The sequence below is a fragment of the Anomaloglossus baeobatrachus genome, chromosome 6 (assembly GCF_048569485.1).
Source record: "Anomaloglossus baeobatrachus isolate aAnoBae1 chromosome 6, aAnoBae1.hap1, whole genome shotgun sequence".
Lineage (NCBI taxonomy): Eukaryota > Metazoa > Chordata > Amphibia > Anura > Aromobatidae > Anomaloglossus > Anomaloglossus baeobatrachus.
In genome coordinates, this window is record NC_134358.1 from 453,320,919 (window position 1) to 453,341,696 (window position 20,778).

General features: G+C 41.0%; 1 protein-coding gene across 4 annotated transcripts in view; it reads right to left on the minus strand.

The window, feature by feature from the left end:
• Positions 1–20,778, minus strand: part of RARB (retinoic acid receptor beta) — a 964,546-nt gene that overhangs the window by 192,721 nt on the left and 751,047 nt on the right. For all 4 annotated transcript variants that reach the window (XM_075315284.1, XM_075315281.1, XM_075315283.1 and 1 more), the window contains one exon: positions 13,287–13,435. In XM_075315284.1, coding sequence (XP_075171399.1) covers positions 13,287–13,435 — 149 coding nt within the window. The remainder of the gene's footprint in view (positions 1–13,286; positions 13,436–20,778) is intronic.

Consider the following 20,778-nt stretch of genomic DNA (forward strand, 5'->3'; position numbering starts at 1 on the left):
CTATACCTAGACCATGCTGGCCAAAAAAAACCAACAAAACAAAGGGAATAAAATGCACTTTGTTATTGCTTTTCAGTAGAGATCAGCAAAAAGACTGTCCAGGGTCCAGTTCGGACCTCCATAGCAGCCAAATCAGAGCAGTGTTCACTTCTGCACCAAAATGAGCTCACAGAAAAAGATAGAAAAAATGGGGAAGACATTACATATTTGATATTTCCAGGTTGACAATAATCTGATCTATTAACTTAGAATGATATTTACCCCATGTAGTGAACACAATAAAAAAAACATGAAAAAAATGTTAGCCTTTGCTTTTTACTTTGTCCATCTTGCCCGCCAAAAATTAAGAAGCTTTAAAAGACAATCACATGAAACTGAAAATTATATCACTACATTCTACAGTTCTTTCAATGAATAAACAAATAAAAAACATTACTTTTAGAATAATGTAATACAAAAACTAAAAAAAATAATATTTTGTTTTGCAGAAAGTCAATAAAGTATAACTAAGCCATGCATATTTATTACTGCTGTGTCCTAATGAAACTATGTATACAATTATCGATTTATTTATCTCACCTAGTGAACAGCAAAAAAAAGAAGGAAGACACAAAACTAATCCAAAATTTCTATTTTTTTAAGCACTTTCCCTCACAAAAATGGAATAAAATGCATAACATTTTTTTCCCCAAAGCAGTATCAGAAAATTACTAGAGGTCATCCCACAAATAAAACCAATATGCCCACATTGACAAATAAGTGAAAAATATATGAATCTTAAGGTGGCTTTACACGCTACAAGATCGCTAAAGAGATCTCGTTGGGGTAATGGAATTTGTGACGCACATCCAGCTGCGTTAGCGATGTCGTTGCGTGTGACAACTATTAGCGATTTTGAATCGTCGCAAAAACGTTGAAAATCGCTAATCGGTGACATGCCCCCCTCTTCCCAATTATTGTTGCTGCTGCAGTAGCGATGTTGTTCCTCGTTCCTGCGGCAGCATACATCGCTACGTGTGACGCCGCAGGAACGAGGAACCACTCCTTACCTGCATCCCGCCAGCAATGAGGAAGGAAGAAGGTGGGCGGGATGTTCGCTCCGCTCATCTCCGCCCCTCTGCTTTGATTGGGCGGCCGCTTAGTGACGTCGCTGTGACGCTGAACAAACCGCCCTTATCATGAGAACATGATTAAAGGCTGCTTTACACGGTACGACCGATTGTGCGATTTCACAATCGATCGTACCCTCCCCCGTCCTTTTTGCATCATGGGCAAGTCGCTGCCCGTGGCGCACAAAGTCGGTAACCCCCCGTCACATTTACTTACCTCCCATGCGACTTCGATGTGGGCGGCGAACGTCCACTTCCTGAAGTGAGAGGGACGTTTGGCGTCACAGCGACGTCACACGGCCGCCGGCCAATAGAAGCGGAGGGGTGGAGATGAGTGGGATGTAAACATCCCGTCCACCTCCTTCCTTCCGCATAGCTGGCCGGGAGCCGCAGGTCGCAGGTAAGCGATGTTCATCGTTCCCGGGGTGTCACACGGAGCGGCGTGTGCTACCCCGGGAACGATGAACAATTAAATTAAACGATATTATGAAACCTAGCGACCAGTACATGACTCACGATTTGTGAGCGATACTGCGTCGCTAGGAGGTGTCACACAGGCCGACGTCGCAAGCGATGCCAGATGTGCATCACAAAAAACGTGACCCCGACGATCTATCGCACGATAGATCTTCTGGTGTAAAGCAGCCTTAAGACCTGAGCGTCGAAACGCGTTGTTCTGCTAGTCATCAGACATTTATGCCTCACTTGCTGGATCTTTTATGACTATTTATCTTCAATAAAATGGATTTTTAATATTCCTTCCTGGTGCTGGAAATTTTCTCCCTTTTCTTATATTGCTTCACAAAAATGGAACAAAAAGTGATTAAAACATCATGTTAAACTAAATTATATCAATGGAAACTAAGATTCATTTGGCAAAAATAAGCCAATAAACTGTCCTACTGGTCTGCCAACATAAAAATAAAAAGACCTAGTTCCCAGAGTACGTCTAAACAAAATTATTTTTATTGATTTCTATTTGTATTGTGTTTTTATAGTAATAACATAACTAAAACTATAAATGATAACTTTAATATTGTTGTAATTATAGTTATAATACTTATACTTTGGGGTCAAGCAGTCAAAAAAGTAATCCCTATGTGAGGAACCATTTACATTTTCACTTTTTACCATTTGATGCACTTTTGGGGTCAAAATGCCAAATATACCCCTTTAGTAATGTTGTAAAGGGTGTAATTTCTAGAGTTAGGTTCCATTTTACACCCTAGAATCTCTGCAATTGCTGACCCATGTAAATCCCCAAATTAGACCTCAAATGCTTGTGGTGATGTTTCCCTCATGTAAAGCCAAAAAAATTAGGGACATATATAGGGTGTTTATAAAAATGTGAAAAAAATCTTAATGATTAGAGATGTCTTTCAAAGTACCATACACAGAGTACAACACATTATACACTAATATGTCATATCTATGGAAATACTAAAATTTCCTATCAGCAAAATCCATTCCGAACTAATTTCTCAAAAACATCTGTTGCGTCAAAATACAAATTTTTCCCCTTGAAAATACATTAAAAAGTGACGTTTCCAAAATGGGGTCACTTCTATGTGGTTTCAACTGTACTCGTACGTAAATGACTCTGACAAAACAACATGATACTGGAAACCTATCCCAGAAAAATATACTTTTCAAATGCCAAATGGTGCTCCTTCACTTATGTGTCTAAACTGTAGTGTACAACCACTAAATGCTGCAAATTCAAGTTTTGTTGTTTGTTTTTTTTCTCCATATTACTGGAAAAAATAATTTAAATTTTCAAAACCAAAGATTAAAATACATTTGTGAAACAGCTTATGGGTAATAATGATCTCTATACCCCTTGTAACATTCCTGCAGTTGCTAAAATGGGGTCACCTCTGGGGAGAGGAGGGGCTCAATTCATCTAATAACTCTCCAAATGCGTTATGGTGATCCAAATATTTTCCAGCAAAATTTGAGCTCCAAAATCCATGTGGCCCTCCTTCTCTTCTGAGGATGCACCCAAACAGTAGTGTGCAACCATATATAGGGTACTGTCATACTCAGGAGAAATTGCATAACAAGGGTACTTTTCCCTTTAATATTCTATGGGAAAATAAAAAACTAAAATTAAATATTTTTTAATTAAAATAATTTTTCTTTTACATGGTCTGCTCACTACCCATCAAGAACATTTGGGTGCAGTTTCCTATATTTTAGCTAATCTGTGCATGTGACTTGTATTTTGACCCTCAAGACCTCTCAAAACTGAAATAAATTATAATTAAGAAAAGGTCACAAAATCCGCAAAGTTCTTTTCAACTGGAACCAATATGTTTTTTTTTAACTATTGGCATAAGAACTAACAGGCAGGTAGTTGCTAACTACCTGCTTGTTTTGCCTGGCACGGGTTCAGACCAGAGTGCCCCTTCAATTCTACTTCACAACAATATAGAAGCTCTTCATTTTCTAAACTGCGCTGTCGACAGGGCATTACTGCCATTATCATGATAATTGACAGCCACCTTCCTGCAGTTAAGCAGCGGGGAGCCAGCTATCAATCAGCATTACATGGGTAGTCATGACCCATCAACAGGCCAGAGCGGAAGACAAGCAGCTGTGCTGTCAACATGACAAGAGAGGAAGACACAGAATCACTAGTAGGAGTGGTCTGTTATGATTCTGAGAAGGCAGAAATGGTCAGGTAGTTATTAACTACCTGCCTGTTAGTTCTTAGGCTCATAGTAAAGAAATAAAATAATTCCTGAACTTCTGAGGCCCATATATTCAGTCTTGTAGAAACTTGGGGCCATGCATGGGTTATTTCTAAAAATGACTGAAAAGGAAATAAATAATGTTACTTTGTTTCCCTGAATTAACCTCATATGTTACAGAAAAACTGATTAAATTTTACATTTAAAAAAAAAAAAGTTTTGCATCCCCATCACTATATTTCCCGTGAAACACGAAAGTGGTTAAGAAACTTTATTAATGCTGTTTTTAAAACTTTAATGGTAACATTTTTTAAAATGTGGTGATTTGTGGGGGTTTTTGAATATACACTGAACAATAATATAAAAGCAACACTTTTGGTTTTGCTCCCTTTTTTCATGAGCCGAATTCAAACATCTAAGACTTTTTCCAAGTACAGAAAAGGCTTTTTCTCTCAAATATTGTTGCAAATTTGTCTAAATCTGTGTTAAGGCCGCTTTACACGCTACGACATCGCTAAAGCGATGTCGTTGGGGTCACGGAATTTGTAACGCACATCCGGCTGCGTTAGCGATGTTGTTGCGTGTGACACCTATGAGCGATTTTGAATCGTCGCAAAAACGTTCAAAATCACTAATCGGTGACATGCCCCCCTATTCCCAATTATTGTTGCAGCTGCAGGTACGATGTTGTTCGTCGGTCCTGCGGCAGCACACATCGCTATGTGTGACACCGCAGGAACGAGGAACCTCACCTTACCTGCAGCCGCTGGCAATGAGGAAGGAAGGAGGTGGGCGGGATGTAACGTCCCGCTCATCTCCGCTCCTACGCTTCTATTGGCTGGCAGCTTAGTGACGTCGCGGTGACGCCGAAAGCACCACCCCCTTGAGGGAGGGATTGTTCGGCGGTCACAGCGACATCGCTGAACAGGTATGTGCGTGTGACGCTGCCGTAGTGATAATGTTCGGTACGGCAGCGATCACCATATATCGGTCATACGACGGGGGTGGGTGCTATCGCTCTCGACATCGCTAGCAATTGCTAGCGATGTCGCGGCATGTAAAACGGCCCTTAGTGATCACTTCTCCATTGCTGAGAGAATCCATCCACCTCACAGGTGTGGCATATCAAGATGCTGATTAGACAGCATGATTATTGCACAGGTGAACAATGGGAGAAAAACAAGTGTTGCACGTATATTTTTGTGGAGACACTTAAAAGCCATGGATATGGTCCTTAAAAAAATGATGGAATTTGAAAAAATTTCTGCTAAACTTATAAAACATCTAACATACCATAAAAATAAAAGGACATGCTAAAAATGATGCCAACATAAAGTAAACATACCGTATACTAAATTTAAATTAAGTATTTTAAGTGCTTTTTCTTCCATTTTCAGGAAACTTTGAAAATTGCTAATTTTTCATTTTTTGTTTAGTAAATTACATAAAATAAACACACATCAACCTACATTTTCTAATAACATAAAGTACAATGCGACAGAAATAAAAAAAATCTGTGATTCATGTTGATTAGTAAAGGTCTTGCAAAGTTATAGCCACGTGAAGTGAATCACATGTCAAATTTTAAAATAGGGCAGAGTCCTGAAGTCCCAACTAAGCTGCTTCATTAAAGGGATATTCTCCAGTGGGCTCTTGAGCATCTAAGAGCAGTGCAGTCTCCTTACTTCCTGGTTTCTAGCAGGGCAGGTTCTTGGGTGACTAATTTGGCAATGTGTAAAACTATAGTATTAGTAGAACGTAGAACTATAAAGCTCAGCACAACTTCTGCTGTACATATTCAGCTAGGTTCTCAGTCTACACTGCTATCACATATAGATAATAAACCCTTGAACAAGCACACAGCTCACAGACAAGGAGATCAGAGCGCAATGATCAGACCTGCTCTTAAAGCTAAATTATTGATGGTGCAAGAGAGGTTGGCGGACAGGAATGGTGAGGGAGATGCGCAGATAACTGCTGTATAAAAATCAATGGGCTGCAGAGAACGACAAGGATGTCAAGTGTTAACCTCACTTTTGGATTGTACCTTCTGCGCACTATAGACCTGGTTCTAGAATCCAGGCTCCAAAGAAATTAACTCTGTACTATAAAAGACAAATTGTCTCTTCAGGGAGGAAGGATACAAAGGCTAGGATCTGTTGCTGAGAACAGGTCCTGGTGCTCGTATATGGACTATTGGACATTGAAGATCAGCTGCCACATGGAATTGTGTTATCGCGGCCACGCTGCTAGATTTAAGGAACTCATCTAAGGACTGTTGTTGAATTTTCCTTGGCGTCGGATTACCGGGTGGCGCCCCTGGATCTGTTTCCTTTGTGTGGACTCATTAGGCACTCTAAAGAACCATTTTGATATTGGATGTTCTATGCTCCCTGCCTCAATAAATCTCGTCGGATTGTTCCTCGGCCTGGTATCCCTTACTGCTCTGTTGCACACTCCGTCACAAACTGGAAGACAAAGATTTAATTGTAGGAGAATAACAGAAGGTAAAAAAGCAAGTCAATTGTAAACTTGCTTATTTTTATGATGTCTAACTAATTGAAATATTTAAGAACTTGAGAACACCTCTTTAATGGTTTGACGGATTTGTGGCATCTTTTCTCGTCAGTAGCACACCCTGACCCAGTCTTCTGCCTCCTGTTTTCCAGGGCACAGTGCACTCCTGATGATTGACAGTTCGGACTAGTATATGATTTAATCTCTGGCCTGAAAGGTGCATTCTGCAGTACTGTAAGTAGGGGCTGCTTAGACTCTACAGGATCAGGGGAGTATTGAAGCTGACCGAATACAGCCAACTTCAGAGCAGCACTCCTTACTAAGGAAACTGGTTACCGCTGACTGGCTGCAGCAGTGGCGGGTAACCTAGGCAATGAGCAGTAAACAATAAACTTAAAAATCTCTCTTTTCCTAAGAATGCAGAGGACTTTTTATTAGAAGCAAATTGCAAAGTTGCTTTTAAAAACAATTTGCAATTATATCCATTTAAGAAATTGAGACAACCACTTTAACAGATATATGGACTTTATTTACGGTGAAATTCTTTAACTCTAGTCTTACAAAAAAAAAATTAGTAAGTTATGGACAGCAACAGTACATGCAGAGCTAAGTGCGCAGGCAGCTAAGGAATGTCGCCTTTTCAATACCCAGAACAAGAGACAAGGCACTAACAGACAGCAGCATTTGCCAAAGCACCAGTTTCTCTTCACCCGGAACAATGTCCTCTTTGTGTGGGCAGCAAAAGACGGCTCCCGGTCCCCATTCTGAAGTCCTAGCTATAAAGGATGCAAAGCGTTAGGATGAAAGACTGTGGAGTCCTGCAACAACTTCTCTGCAATAATGGACACTGTTCATTTTGTGACCATGCTCCTCCAGTCTGAGGGAGATCTGTGTTTTGAGTCGGAGCCTTCAGTATTATGAGAGGAGTACAAGCATAGACGGTTATAGCACATCATAGCCAAAGAATGTGTATTAGATTTGTATCATTTACTGCAGTATCACATAGCATGAAATTATATATAATTCATATTTGTGTTCTGCGTTATGCACTATGTGATTATTTAGGGAAAGTTATTTAACGCTTTAAAGAGCCGTGCTGTGCCCTGGCGAGCAGAACGCCATGAGGCGGCAACTACTGAAGATACGGAGGTGCCTTTTAAAACATTACTGAAAGGGCCTATTTCGGACTTCGGAACACAGCCACATTCTTCCAATCTGATACCTATCACTTTACATGACAATCTTTTTGGGAACATCTTTGCTTATAAAGCTGATTCTGTGATTTTTTTTGGGACACATTGTTCTTTACATTTATAGTAAATATAAGTCGACAAGTTTTAAGTTGACTTCATATAAATAAAAAATTTGAAAAAATTAGCAATTTTCAAGCTTCTCTGAATAACAAAGTATAATTTCTCTGAAAATAGAAAAAAAAAATCACACAAAATCCTTAAAGCACCACTCCAGTGTTACATTTTTTCAACGCTGGGGTGACGCTATAAGGCCTCACTCACATGAGCGTACGAATAGGAGGAGTGCAATGAGAGAAATTGCATTTGGACCAATGTTCATAAATGAGATAAAGGTAGAGCAGATGGTCATTTTTTTTTCTCATCCAGATTCTGTCAATGGGTGCGATAAAAAAATGGACGCCACACGGACCATCAGTGTAACGTCCATTTTTACCAATACTTTACCATTCTGTAACGTAGAACTGTAAATGGTCCTGTAAATGACTGTAGAATAATAGTTGCAGAGAAAAAACACTGTATACGGATGTCATATGGATACTAGGCGGTAAAAATAAATCGCACACTCGCACTTGCATGACATATGAAATCTCAAATGGATTTAATTAATCCGAATCTAATGGATGAAAATCCAGCCTTAATCTAAACCCCATCATATATTAACCTTTTGGCGACTTCACCCTTTACTGATGCCGCTCGCAAAGTCCCACGGCACCATCTTGTGACTGTAACTTCTGACTGGTCGGAAGTCAGAAGTTATGTCACAAGCTCCCAAAACATCTCTGTGAGAGACAGAATGAGGCTCTCATAGAGTTGCATTGAGTTGTAACCTCTGGGGCGCTCCATAAAGCATTGGAGCTGCTGCCAGGTCACAATTTGCCAGAGAATGACCGAACCGGTGGCAATAGAAGATGAAGGCGCCAAAGAGTGAGTATAAGACAGGGGTCAGGGAACCGAGATTTAGAGCACCAATCCAGCGGTGCATTAATAAAAAAAAGTTGGATTGGCGCTTTAATTATGTTATGTTGGCATTGAGTTTTATACATCCATTTATTTTTGGGGGATGTTAGATGACTTATATGTTTAACAATAATTTTTTTAAACTTACACACTTAAGTACAACACATGTAAGAAATAAAAAGTGGGATTTAGGGTTTTGTACCAACGTGAGATTATTTTGTAGTTGAGTTCTTGGTACCTAGATGAGATTGAGAGATTGTGAGCATTATTAAATATTATTTGGATATTGCAGGGGTTGAGTGTAGCATTTAGTTTGGTTTCCCATTTATTGATGTAAGATGTTTTTTCTGTATTGTTATATAAGTACTTGTATATTTTTTTATATTATTCTTCTCTTCCCATGAGCACTTAGTAAATAGAAAAGCTGTGGAAAAACAAAGCGCAATAGGGTCTTACCCCAATATGTACAGGGCAGGGGAGGGGGGAGCAATATTACTCACCAAATGTAGTTGTGACAGTCACAACCACTATAATCGCATGTAGAAATAGATCAAGGTAGCAGCAACCCAAAAACGGCAGATAACAGAGAGAGGTAGAAGACGGGTTTTGAATGCCGCTCCAACAATCACCAGTCAGAGGATCAGATTCATGTATCTTTATTGTTGCATAGGTCTACGCGTTTCAGGAGCTCAGCTCCCTTCCTCAGGACCGTCAGAAGTAAGACAACATCAAAGAGATGTTCTTCTACCTCTCTCTGTAATGAGCACTTAGTAGAAATTCATGTTGGGGGGGCGGAGTCGAAGCTGATATTTCCAGAATATGATGTGAGGCTATGTCGTGTATGATTAACAGGTCTTTGTCGTTTCAGTCTATTGGATTGAAAACGAGTTTTAGTTTATTTGAGTTCATTGTTCCCCCTCCCACCCCAACATTTCTTTGTAAAACACATGTTTATGATTGTTGACTTCATCTTATTTTATTTCTGTATCATTAAGAAATATCCTAAATAAAGAATATATACAAAAAAAAAGTGGGATTTAGAGGGAGATTTTAGCATAAGCAGGGAGTGGACCCTAAAAATGAATCAACAATTAGTTTAGAAACTATAGGAAGAAGATTGAGAAATGAAAAATAAAATGTACCTTTATTGAGGACACTGAGTTTGGATTTATCCTTAGGTGCCTGGGTGAGGCTGCAACTGTTATAATGGCCGGTGACTGGGTGGCTCTGGTATGGGAAGACTAAGTGCAACTGTTACTGGCAGTTTTTGTGTGGTTAAATGGTTTCTAAAAGGTTCCATTATAGTAACAGTGTTCTGCTATATATCCTTGAATATCACCATACCTCCCATGATGATGATGATGGTGGAGGCCAGTGTGTTTTAGTAACTGACTGTATTGTATTTTGCAGCACCTGTTTTATGGCAAAAATACACAAGTTATATTTATTTTTGTAGGCTCTACTGCTGCATTTGGCTATAAATTTGGAAAGGAATTCTTATACTGGTCAACCCTGTGATTAGCAGCAGCAAGTAATGCTACAAATAAAATACTTTTCTCTGCTTTACTTAAAGAAAAAATCTCATCCAAATGTTCCAGCTGGGTCGGGAAGGAATTGTATTTCACAAATACAGTAATACTGGCCACAACCATCTAGGAGGTTTTGCCCTGCGATACTCTGAGCCAAGCAGCTGAGAAATGTTAAACCTGATGGACATTTGTCTTTGCTTAACCCCCTGTGAATGACTATATAATTACACATGCTATATATCAGCTAATCAGCTACTTTTTACAACATCTATGTCTACTCCAAAAATCATTTATGTTCTTGCATTTACATAGGAAAAAAAAAGATTTATTAATATGTCTAGGAATTTGTTTAGAGGCTTTGAGAGAAATTGTTTTTGTAATTCAAGACTTTGGATGTTTCTCAAACCTAAATATTAACTGGGCCAAATCCAAAATTATGCTATTGAATGACAAAAAACAGATACTTTGTATCTGTAGATGTCTTTGCTTCAATTACAATTGCAATATCTTGTAAGATGTCTAAGTATTTGTAAATTTAGCAACCTGATAATTTGATAGGATATGCAAAACCCAATGATTTACTATATATACACACACACACAATAAAGGCCAAAGTATGGTAATATGTCTCGTTATTAATGCCCATTGGAGTAGGTTTGGAGAAACTTATTTGGCCTTTGCAAGTATAACAGATATGAGCGAATAAATTCACAGAAAACTGGTGGTGGACAGGAGCCTTTCAGGCTGCCTCCTACCTGCCAGATTCCTAGAACCTGTTCTGATTTTTAGGCCTCCTACCTGCCAGATTCCCAGAACCTCTTCTGATATGTAGGCCTCCTACCTGCCAGATACCCAGAATCTCCTCTGATTTGTAGGCCTCCTACCTGCCAGATTCCCAGAACCTCTTCTGATATGTAGGACCCCTACCTGCCAGATACCCAGAATCTCCTCTGATTTGTAGGCCTCCTACCTGCCAGATTCCCAGAACCTCTTCTGATTTGTAGGCCTCCTACCTGCCAGATTCCCATAACCTCTTCTGATATGTAGGCCTCCTCCCTGCCAGATACCCAGACTCTCCTCTGATATGTAGACCTCCTACCTGCCAAATTCCCAGAACCTCTTCTGAATTGTAGGCCTGATGTGACATCATCATTACAGTTTGACACATGCCTACAAATCAGAAGAGGTTCTGAGAATCTGGCAGGTAAGAGGCCTATAAATCAGAAGAGGTTCTGGGAATCTGGCAAGTAAGAAGAGACTGCAAGGCTACCACATGGTCTCCACAAACCACTGACTGGACCACTAAAACAAATTGATTTACTCATTTCGTAAATACATAAATATACATCAGAATGAACCTTTTGTGGGAAATAATGCCCACGATTCATAAAGAATGATGTTTTGCATGTCAGTTATAATGAAGAATTCGCAGGAATAAGCAGTTGCCCCAAAGTTGATAGGCTCTATGAATTGTATCCTGGCAAATGCGCTGATGAGGCCATTAACTATAATGATCCAGCAAGAGTCACAGTGTGTTCTGTTGTGCATCATTTTTGGCTGCATACGCCTAGTTGAGGTGGACAGCAAGACATAGTAGCCTCCAAAAGGTGTGTATGTTCGAAAGTATGGCCAACAAAGAACGTTGTGACTATGTCTGCATCATTATAGTCAATGGCACCGTCGGAGCATATGCCTAAATCCTGCAATGTAGGGGTTTGGATGTATGCTTCGATGGAGCCACTGAATGTACTGGCAAACACTATGGTGGTGATATGCAAGGTTTAAAAAAAAATAAGAGATAAAGGTATTATTAGATTGGTGAAGATAACTGTTCATCAAGATATTGTTTTTGTTATTTCAGAATTTTCAGGAATAATGTATACTAAAGACTCATATATGTACAAGTGATGGCAGTCTTCCTAACATACAGTAAGTATAAGGTTTGACGCTCCACTAAACATCTTGAGTATGGACATTCTCCTCTAAAGCAATTTTTGGTGCAAAACAAAGACGTTTTGTAAGTTCTAAGAAGAGCATATATAGTGTGTAAACAACGGGACATTTTAGAATCCTAAAATACTTGATCATTGGTCAGTAGATACTGGTCCAATATCTCTTTGTCACTTTCTCATATTACATAAAGGGTATTTTTCTAGGTATCTGGCGAGAAATCGTCTATAAAGAACCCAGATGAGCCCCATCATATGCTAACAGAAAGTATATACCGTATTTGTGAAAACAGTGGAACCTCTTTTTAAGGGAGTTTCTGTGACTATATATAATTAAATTGTCACTTTTATTTCAGCAAAGTCTCCATAAGTAAAAAAAAAACAAGCAAATATCAGACATTTTGTAACAAATCTTATTGAAGAAATGTTCCTCTTTCTCCATTTATGAGCCACTTTGCCTCCTCCTACATGCCTTTTGAACTCGCCATTTACTATGAAAAACAGGTCAAATCCATCTTGCCCATTCTATAAAAGCAAGATAATAGCCAGTACTGTGATGTGTTAGACTACAAACCTTAAGTATAGAAAGGGAAGTGGAAGGGAGAGGGAGCGCAACTTCCGTAGACAGAGTAACAGATCGGTGTTGCTGCTTTTCTAGCAAATAATTTATTTTAGCGTTGTCCATAGCTGAACTGTTCAGTACTGCTGTATATTGTCCTACCGTACATATGGCTGCTTCTACACACAGAGAAAAGAGAGCACGATCCCTACTATCTGTGTGTACCGTGTATGGAAGACATCATAGCAGTTGATCTCTTCCCAATAGCTCATAGACAGAACTGAAAATTAGAGATCCAACAGAGTGGAAAACTGGCAAAAAATGCACGATACAAGTGACAAAATGGCCAAAAATGGTATTATTCCTTACATAATTTATTTTGAAACATTATCTAAATCACAGGTTCATGTCAAAATTAGATTCCTGAGCTCAGATCTTAACAACTATCAGTAAAAGACTGTTTTCTACTTGAAACCCATCCATCAGTGATTCGGTAGATACCTATAATAGATTTTAAACTAAGGAGGAGCAATAAATGACCTAATTATGTCATAGTATATTGCAATACATTCCAAACTTGTTCACATCTTATCTTCCTTTAAGTAAACATACCATTTACATAGTCCTGAAGGAGCGTATAGAGTTGTGTAATTGTTTGAAGGTTGTATACTTTATGAATACCTGTGGACATTTATACACACATATCGGAGGGACACTTACCTTGCACCCCTCGCATGCACTGACTCCATAATGATATCCTGATGACTTGTCCTGACACACAAAACAGGGTTTGTAAACTCGAGGAGGTGGAGGTGGGGATGGGGGACTCGGTACTAGCTCCTCGGAACTAGTACTCTGTGTTTCGATGGCTGTAAAAAAAAAAGAGAAAAAAATAGAAACTTTTTAAGAATGTTTATTTAAAATTTGTAGACTAGTTGCTGAAGGAGTATGGGTTGTCGACATGCTGAGTGCACTACAAGCTGATTGTATAGCCTCTGTAATCTCTGTATTCAGTAGTTAAAGGCAGTGGGTGTTCTCTGCTTTAAGGGATGTGGAGCTGCTTTATAGTCTTTACTGTTGTTTTTAAACTTGACAGCTCTGCAATTTACAATTGTAGCAATCAAGAAGGTTACAGTGAAAAGGAAGCCGCTCGCCATGACGCTCATCCAGTCTGGACCAAGAGGAAGCAATGCTCCTTCTATACACACCGCTTATTTACTTTGGTGTGAACTGAGGGCTTCCAGAACAATATGATACCAATAAGTGTATGACATAAATGCAGTGAATATGGGTTAATGGATTTCTATTGCAGTCATTCTGCAGTGGGAAGTATACTAAATTCCTGGCACTGGTACTGATCATACATCTGAGTTAATTCTGCAACCAAATAATATCAGCATCAATAAGATAAAGATAATATCAAATGGAAAAAATGATATGAAAATAAACACAACTAGAAAAGCGTTTCACACGTCCGACATTCACAGCGCAAGGACGGACCGGCAGTGGATTGCTAGACCCAAACTCATCCTATATGCTAATGATGCTGTTGAGTTCAAGCTAGCAGACCTGCAGTGGGTCCGGAAATTGAGGTTCAATCTCAGACTGTAAATGGGAACTGTGAATCCGAACTAAAGTTAATGAAATGGAAGATGAAGAGATAGAGACTCAAAAACAAACAGGAGAGGAACTACATTAACGATCCAATGAGCCAATATAACGAATAATGGGATTTGGGGGAAAAGACCTTGTTATAACACAATACAGTGGTGCTCAATCCTCCACCTGAAGTGGAATAAAGTACATATGGAAAAATGAAGAAAAAAGGTGACACTCACCAAATGTGGTAAAAACTCTTCTTTAATTTTTCTTGTTAAAATCCATACAGGTGGGCAGGGGAATGCGATCAGCGTGTGGACGACGCCCGTTTCATGTGTGATTGCGCTTCAAAATGCATTCACGTGCAAAACGGCCGTTGTCCACACACTGCCAGCATCCCCCTGACAAATGTAAGGATTTTAACAAGATGAATTAAAAAAGTGTTTTTACCACATTTTGGTGGGGGGGTCACCTTTTTTTCTTCATTTTTCTACCTGAAGAGAGAGACTGCTAAGGGAATGTTCTCTTTTAAACAGGTGCCATTATTTTATTTTTTTTAAACTTCTTTTTATTATGTTTCAAAAAAAAAAAAGAACTTGTAACATACAATATTTATGTCAACAATAATAATGACAAGTTTTAGAACTTCATTTACCATCATTTACAATCATCAGAACAAAACCCCAATACCCTCCCTCCCCCTCCCTCTCTGCGTGCATCCTCTAACTTATGTTGTCCAATATTATGGAATTGGGTTACGTCCACTTATATTTTTCAATAAATACCACGATGTGTGTTCAAACTGAGATCTAAGTCTGGTTCTAATGACATGCGGCAATGTGGGTATGAATGTGGACCATGTGTCAAAAAGATATTTTTGTCAACGTTTCCTTATCTGAGAGAGCGTCCAATCAGTCCATCTTGAACACAAACATAACCTTAGTTTGAATAAGTGATAATGATGGGGGTTCCGGACTAAGGGGTGCTTCACACACAGCGAGCTCACTGCCGAGATCGCTGCTGAGTCACGCTTTTTGTGACGCAGCAGTGACCTCATTAGCGATCTCGCTGTGTGTGACACTGAGCAGCGATCTGGCCCCTGCTGCGAGATCGCTGCTCGTTACACACAGCCCTGGTTCGTTTTCTTCAAAGGCGCTCTCCCACTGTGACACACAGATCGCTGTGTGTGACAGTGAGAGAGCGACAAATGAAGCGAGCAGGGAGCAGGAGCCGGCGTCTGACAGCTGAGGTAAGCTTGTAACCAAGATAAACATCGGGTAACCAAGGTGGTTACCCGATATTTATCTTAGTTACCAGCCTCTGCAGCTCTCACGCTGCCTGTGCTGCCGGCTCCGGCTCTCTGCACATGTAGCTGCTGTACACATCGGGTTAATTAACCCGATGTGTACAGCAGCTAGGAGAGCAAGGAGCCAGCGCTAAGCAGTGTGCGCGGCTCCCTGCTCTCTGCACATGTAGCTGCATTACACATCGGGTTAATTAACCCGATGTGTACTGTAGCTAGGAGAGCAAGGAGCCAGCGCTCAGTGTGCGCGGCTCCCTGCTCCCTGCACACACAGCTAAGCGGTGTGCGCTGGTAACTAATGCAAACATCGGGTAACCATACCCGATGTTTACCTTAGTTACCAGTCTCCGCAGCTTCCAGACGGCGGCTCCGTGCAAGCGCAGCGTCGCTTGCACGTCGCTGCTGGCTGGGGGCTGTTCACTGGTCGCTGGTGAGATCTGCCTGTTTGACAGCTCACCAGCGACCATGTAGCGATGCAGCAGCGATCCTGACCAGGTCAGATCGCTGGTCGGATCACTGCTGCATCGCTAAGTGTGAAGGTATCCTAAGCCACTTATGTAATATACTCTTCCTGGTAGCCGAGGCCCATATAATAAGAGATGCTTTAATATGTCTTGGTAGTTTTAGTTGGTCTTCTTCCCATTGTGGTGTCAGTGGGAATTTAATGTTATATTTGGATTGTAGAACTGAATGGATGCTCCCCCAGACACCCCTAATCTGCGCAATTTCCAAAGGTGATGAAATAAGTCTGTCTTCTCTTTGCCACATTTGGAACAATTGTAGTATGTTCTCGAGTTTATTTTTGACTGAATATAGGGGGTGATGTAGGACCTATGGAAAATCATTAATGCCATATCTGTATACTACTAGCTGATATAAATTTTCTTTGAATCAGTGTGGCCTTTAAAAAGTCCTCAGTTTCAAATTCCGGTATGACCTCCGTCCATTTTGAGGGTCCTCCGGCTCTCGTCTCCCACGACCAATGCGGTCTTAATCTCGCATATATATGGCTTGTTGAGAAAACCTGTGTCTTAGCTTGTTTCAAGAATTTGTCTGGGTCTGACCCTCGCTCGGATCTTGTTTACTAGCTATGCTGGGTGCCATTAGTTTAATTTTTATTTCAGAAATCAATAGTACACATGAAAATAAGCAATCGTGTAATATATCTTATGAGAGAAATCTGTTTCTTTCTGCTCCTGGATTGATCTTTTCCCCTCAATTCAAGGGTAAAATCCGTATTCAGTGAAGACAGTTTTTCCCATTGCTGAGATAGGAGATGACAGTTGGTGCTTTAAAATTCCATAGATCGAGAAGGGGGAAGGATCGAGCTGCAGACACAGACATTGTGCTTCACATTCTCCTGAAACAACATTCCAGTTGTCCTTATGAGCACCAACCGCCATCTCCAATTTCATCAACGGGAAAGTCTGAGGACAGATTTTACCAATGAAATGAGAATTTAGAACATGAAAGATCAGTCCAGGAGGAGAAAGCAGCAAATTTTCAATTGAATTATTGATCTATGATTTTTTATATATAATACATGATGCACATAAGTCCATAACCTTGTAAATTCTTTGCATTTGTTACATAGTGTTGATTATAGTATAGTATTATAGTCCAGAGTTGCATTTAAAGGAAATCTGTTAACATCTTTTTGTTATGTTATCTAAGAGCTGCACAATGTAGTGGCTACCAGTCTGATTCCAGGGATGTGTCACTTACTGAACTGTTTAGTGCAGTTTTGCTAGAATCCTTATTTTTTTCTGTCACAGAGGTAGTAGTGCCCATAAAACTTCTCTGTGTATAGACCCACCCACACCCCTGACTGGCAGCTTCCTGAGTACACTGTGCATTGTGAGTAAGCTGCCAATCAGTGGTGGGGGCATGATTACACAGATTAGCCTGTCTGCTGGTTAGGTGAGATGTAGTCCAGTAGTGTTAATCTCCAGCTGATAAAACACTCAGTCTATTTAAACTACAACACAGAGCCTAATCTGCTGACAGATTCTCCTTAAAATTCTGCTGCCACTTTTTTGAAACAATCAACAAACGTTTCAACTGACATAGTCCTAAAAGCTAGATATATTTTTCTAATGGAAATGAGCAGTTTTTCTATATCACTCTTTATATTCAGGAATACAGATGACACTTTCAAGAATTCTAATCTGTAAAGCAGCTAATCCTCAGAGGTCAATAGTGAGAGATTTTAGTAAGTGTGGGGCTGTTTGTAAAGTTGATACAGACAAGACAAAAATAGGCCAACCAATGGTTGTTCACCGGTCAAACAAATGATCATCGGCAAAAAGAAAGATATCTTAGTCCACAACAGCGGAGTTAGATATTCTTTCCCCTGATGATGCAACCAGTGCCTATTATAAGTTGAAAAAACTGCAACAAGCCCGGTTGTTTTTTAATATGATAAACATTTGATGGTCGGACATCAGTTGAATCAATTATTCCTTTTACTGAATTTTACTTCCTTTATCTTCAAACCATCCAATGTGTAATGCCTGTAGACTCAGTTCCCATTTGTCGGACGGATTTGTTACATCATATAAAAAGAAAACCAAGAAAACATCAAAAGGAACAAACAGAACCTAGTGAATTATAATGAGGTCTATGGGTTCCATCATGGTGTTTGAATTTTTAAGGAAAAAAGAAAGATTGCCGCACCCTGAATTATTTTTTCTTGAAAATATTACAGATTCTTGGACGCAACCTAAATCCTTTTCAAAAGGGTTGTTCACTATTTTTATATTGATGGCCTATCCTTAGGATAGGTATCAATGTCTGATTGGCCGGGGGCCAATCAGCTGTTTACAGTGCCGGCAGTGGCAGAAGCTGGCCGGAAATACTCAGCTACAGGAGTTGCAATGTCTTCTGATAGCGGCCGTGGCCGGGTACTGCACATACGCCTCCTATTGATTTGAATGGGAGGCAGATGTGCAGTATCCGGCAGTGGCCACTATCAGTTGAGGGGGCAGCTCGGGAACAGAGCACTTCTGGCTGCCTGCTACTGTACCACCCCGGGGCTCGGCCAGCTCGTCGGTGGGTGGCTCGAGCTCTCCAAGGACCCGGGGGTCACGTCACTTTGAAACGGGGTTGGCGCTACACGTAGGGACTTCGGTGGGGAGGCCCACGGCCGGAGTCGCGGTGGTTTGCAGGGGATTTAAGTTTGTGACGCCACCCATGGGTTGTGGTGAATGGATGGACACCACCGCTGCCGTTGACTAGGCTCCCAGGGACGGTGTTGCGCAGCTTGGTGTTGACCCCCTCCTTGGGTAGGGGGATGATGGTCCCGGGGGCCCGAGGGAGGTGCTGAGGCGCGGCGATAGATGCGTGCTGGGATGCCGGTGTGGTGCACAGCCCGAAGGCACTGGTGTACTCACTATGATAAAGACGCTGGAGTCTCTGGTAAACTAAACAAGATGGTCAACGGTGCCCGCAGCCGGCTGCAGTTTCCCCTTAACAGGTTGGTGGTTTCCGCCTTTCTCCTGCACCTCTCTTGTGTAAAAGTTACGACTCTTATGCATAAGCAATGGTAGTCCGCTCCCCGGCTGGCTATGTGTTGGGTGAGCCCTCTTTGCCCGCAGACGCTGGCCCCTCGGGTCTCTATACCTGGGCGGTGGCGTTACCCCAATGGTTGAGCTGTTGTCTTCAGTCGGGTCTTATGTGGGAAAGGTCCTAAAGTCCAGTCCTCAATCAGTTGATTTGACTCAGCCCGATTGTTTCTGGGCTTCGTACTGGGTCTGAGTACCCCTCCTGGTGCTCCGGTTTCCAATCGGTTCCCCGGTTCGGTACCGGCGGGCCACCGCCCGTCCCCGGTCCCTACGGTTCCACCGGCTGTAATCCCAGCTCCTGCAGGCGGCCACCACCATCTGCCTCTTTGCCAGAGGTGACTGGGCTCCAACCCAGACACCTGGTATAGACTTTGGCTGGCTTGAGCACAGGTCTGCCCTTGAACTTGACTTCACTTCACTCCACTGTCAAAGCTCAACTCCAACTCACTGTTTTCCCACCTCCGGGCCTGTGAACTCCTCGGTGGGCGGAGCGAACTGCCTGGCTCCATCCCCCTGGTGTGAACATCAAACCCGGAGGGAGGTGACAAAGGTTTTTACTTTGGCTGCTGTCACCTTAGTAAGGGGGAGGGGTGTGTGTGTGTGTGCATGGGCCTACCTGGGACAACCTGGCTAGTCCAGGAAATCACACTAAGGGTATGTGCGCACGTTGCTTTTTACCTGCTTTTTACCTGCTTTTTTGCTGCTTTTTCTTCTGCGCTGTTTAATGCCAAAATGGATGTGTTCTTCTATTCAAGCAAAGTCTATGGGAATTTGGGTTTCTTGTTCACACTATGTTGTTCAAAATGCTGCCTTTTTGTGGCAGAACTTTGGTCAAAAACTCAGCTTTGCAGTGCAAAACCCAAATGGCAAAAACAATTGACATGTTGCTTCTTTGAAAAGCTGAGTTTTTGACCAAAGTTCTGCCTCAAAAAGGCAGCATTTTGAACAACATAGTGTGAACAAGAAACCCAAATTCCCATAGACTTTGCTTGAATAGAAGAACACATCCATTTTGGCATTAAACAGCGCAGAAGAAAAAGCAGCAAAAAAGCAGGTAAAAAGCAGGTAAAAAGCATAGTGCGCACATACCCTTACACCGCCGACACAGAAAACAGCTGATCGGCGGCGGTATGGGGTGTCGGACCCTGGCCGATCAGACATTGATCACCTATCCTAAGGATAGACTATCAAAGTAAAACTAGTGGACAATCTCTTTAAGATATCCATTCCATTCTTTAGGACATGTATGCACATTGATTTAGGTCTCATGTATATGTCCAGGTTTTTACACATACCGGTATGAGATAAGCGATTATTCTGATCACACTCTCATGAGTGTGATCAAAGTGCATTGAAAAGAGAAAATTCTCCCCCTTCTCAATTCTTATAATCTGTGAAAATTGGAAATGCATTCACATGTCACCGAATGTGATCCGTCTTTTTATGGACAGACTCATGATTTTAATCCAACCCTTGGATCTAAATCAGATAGGTCTCAGATTTTTTCTGCGGATCACTCAGTACGAGGAAAATATTGGACATGTATATCATGGGTCTGAGTGCTATCTGTGAATACCGTGGATAGCCCTTGCACACAAATATCAGACGTGTGAATGAGGCCTTATTCAGTACAGAATCACAGGAAAATAGCAAGTGAGAACATCCATTTGGTAGAGTTCTTTTCTCACCCCATGGAAACATTTTATGTGGCTTACTTAAAAATAAACTGTTTTAGTTTAAATACAGT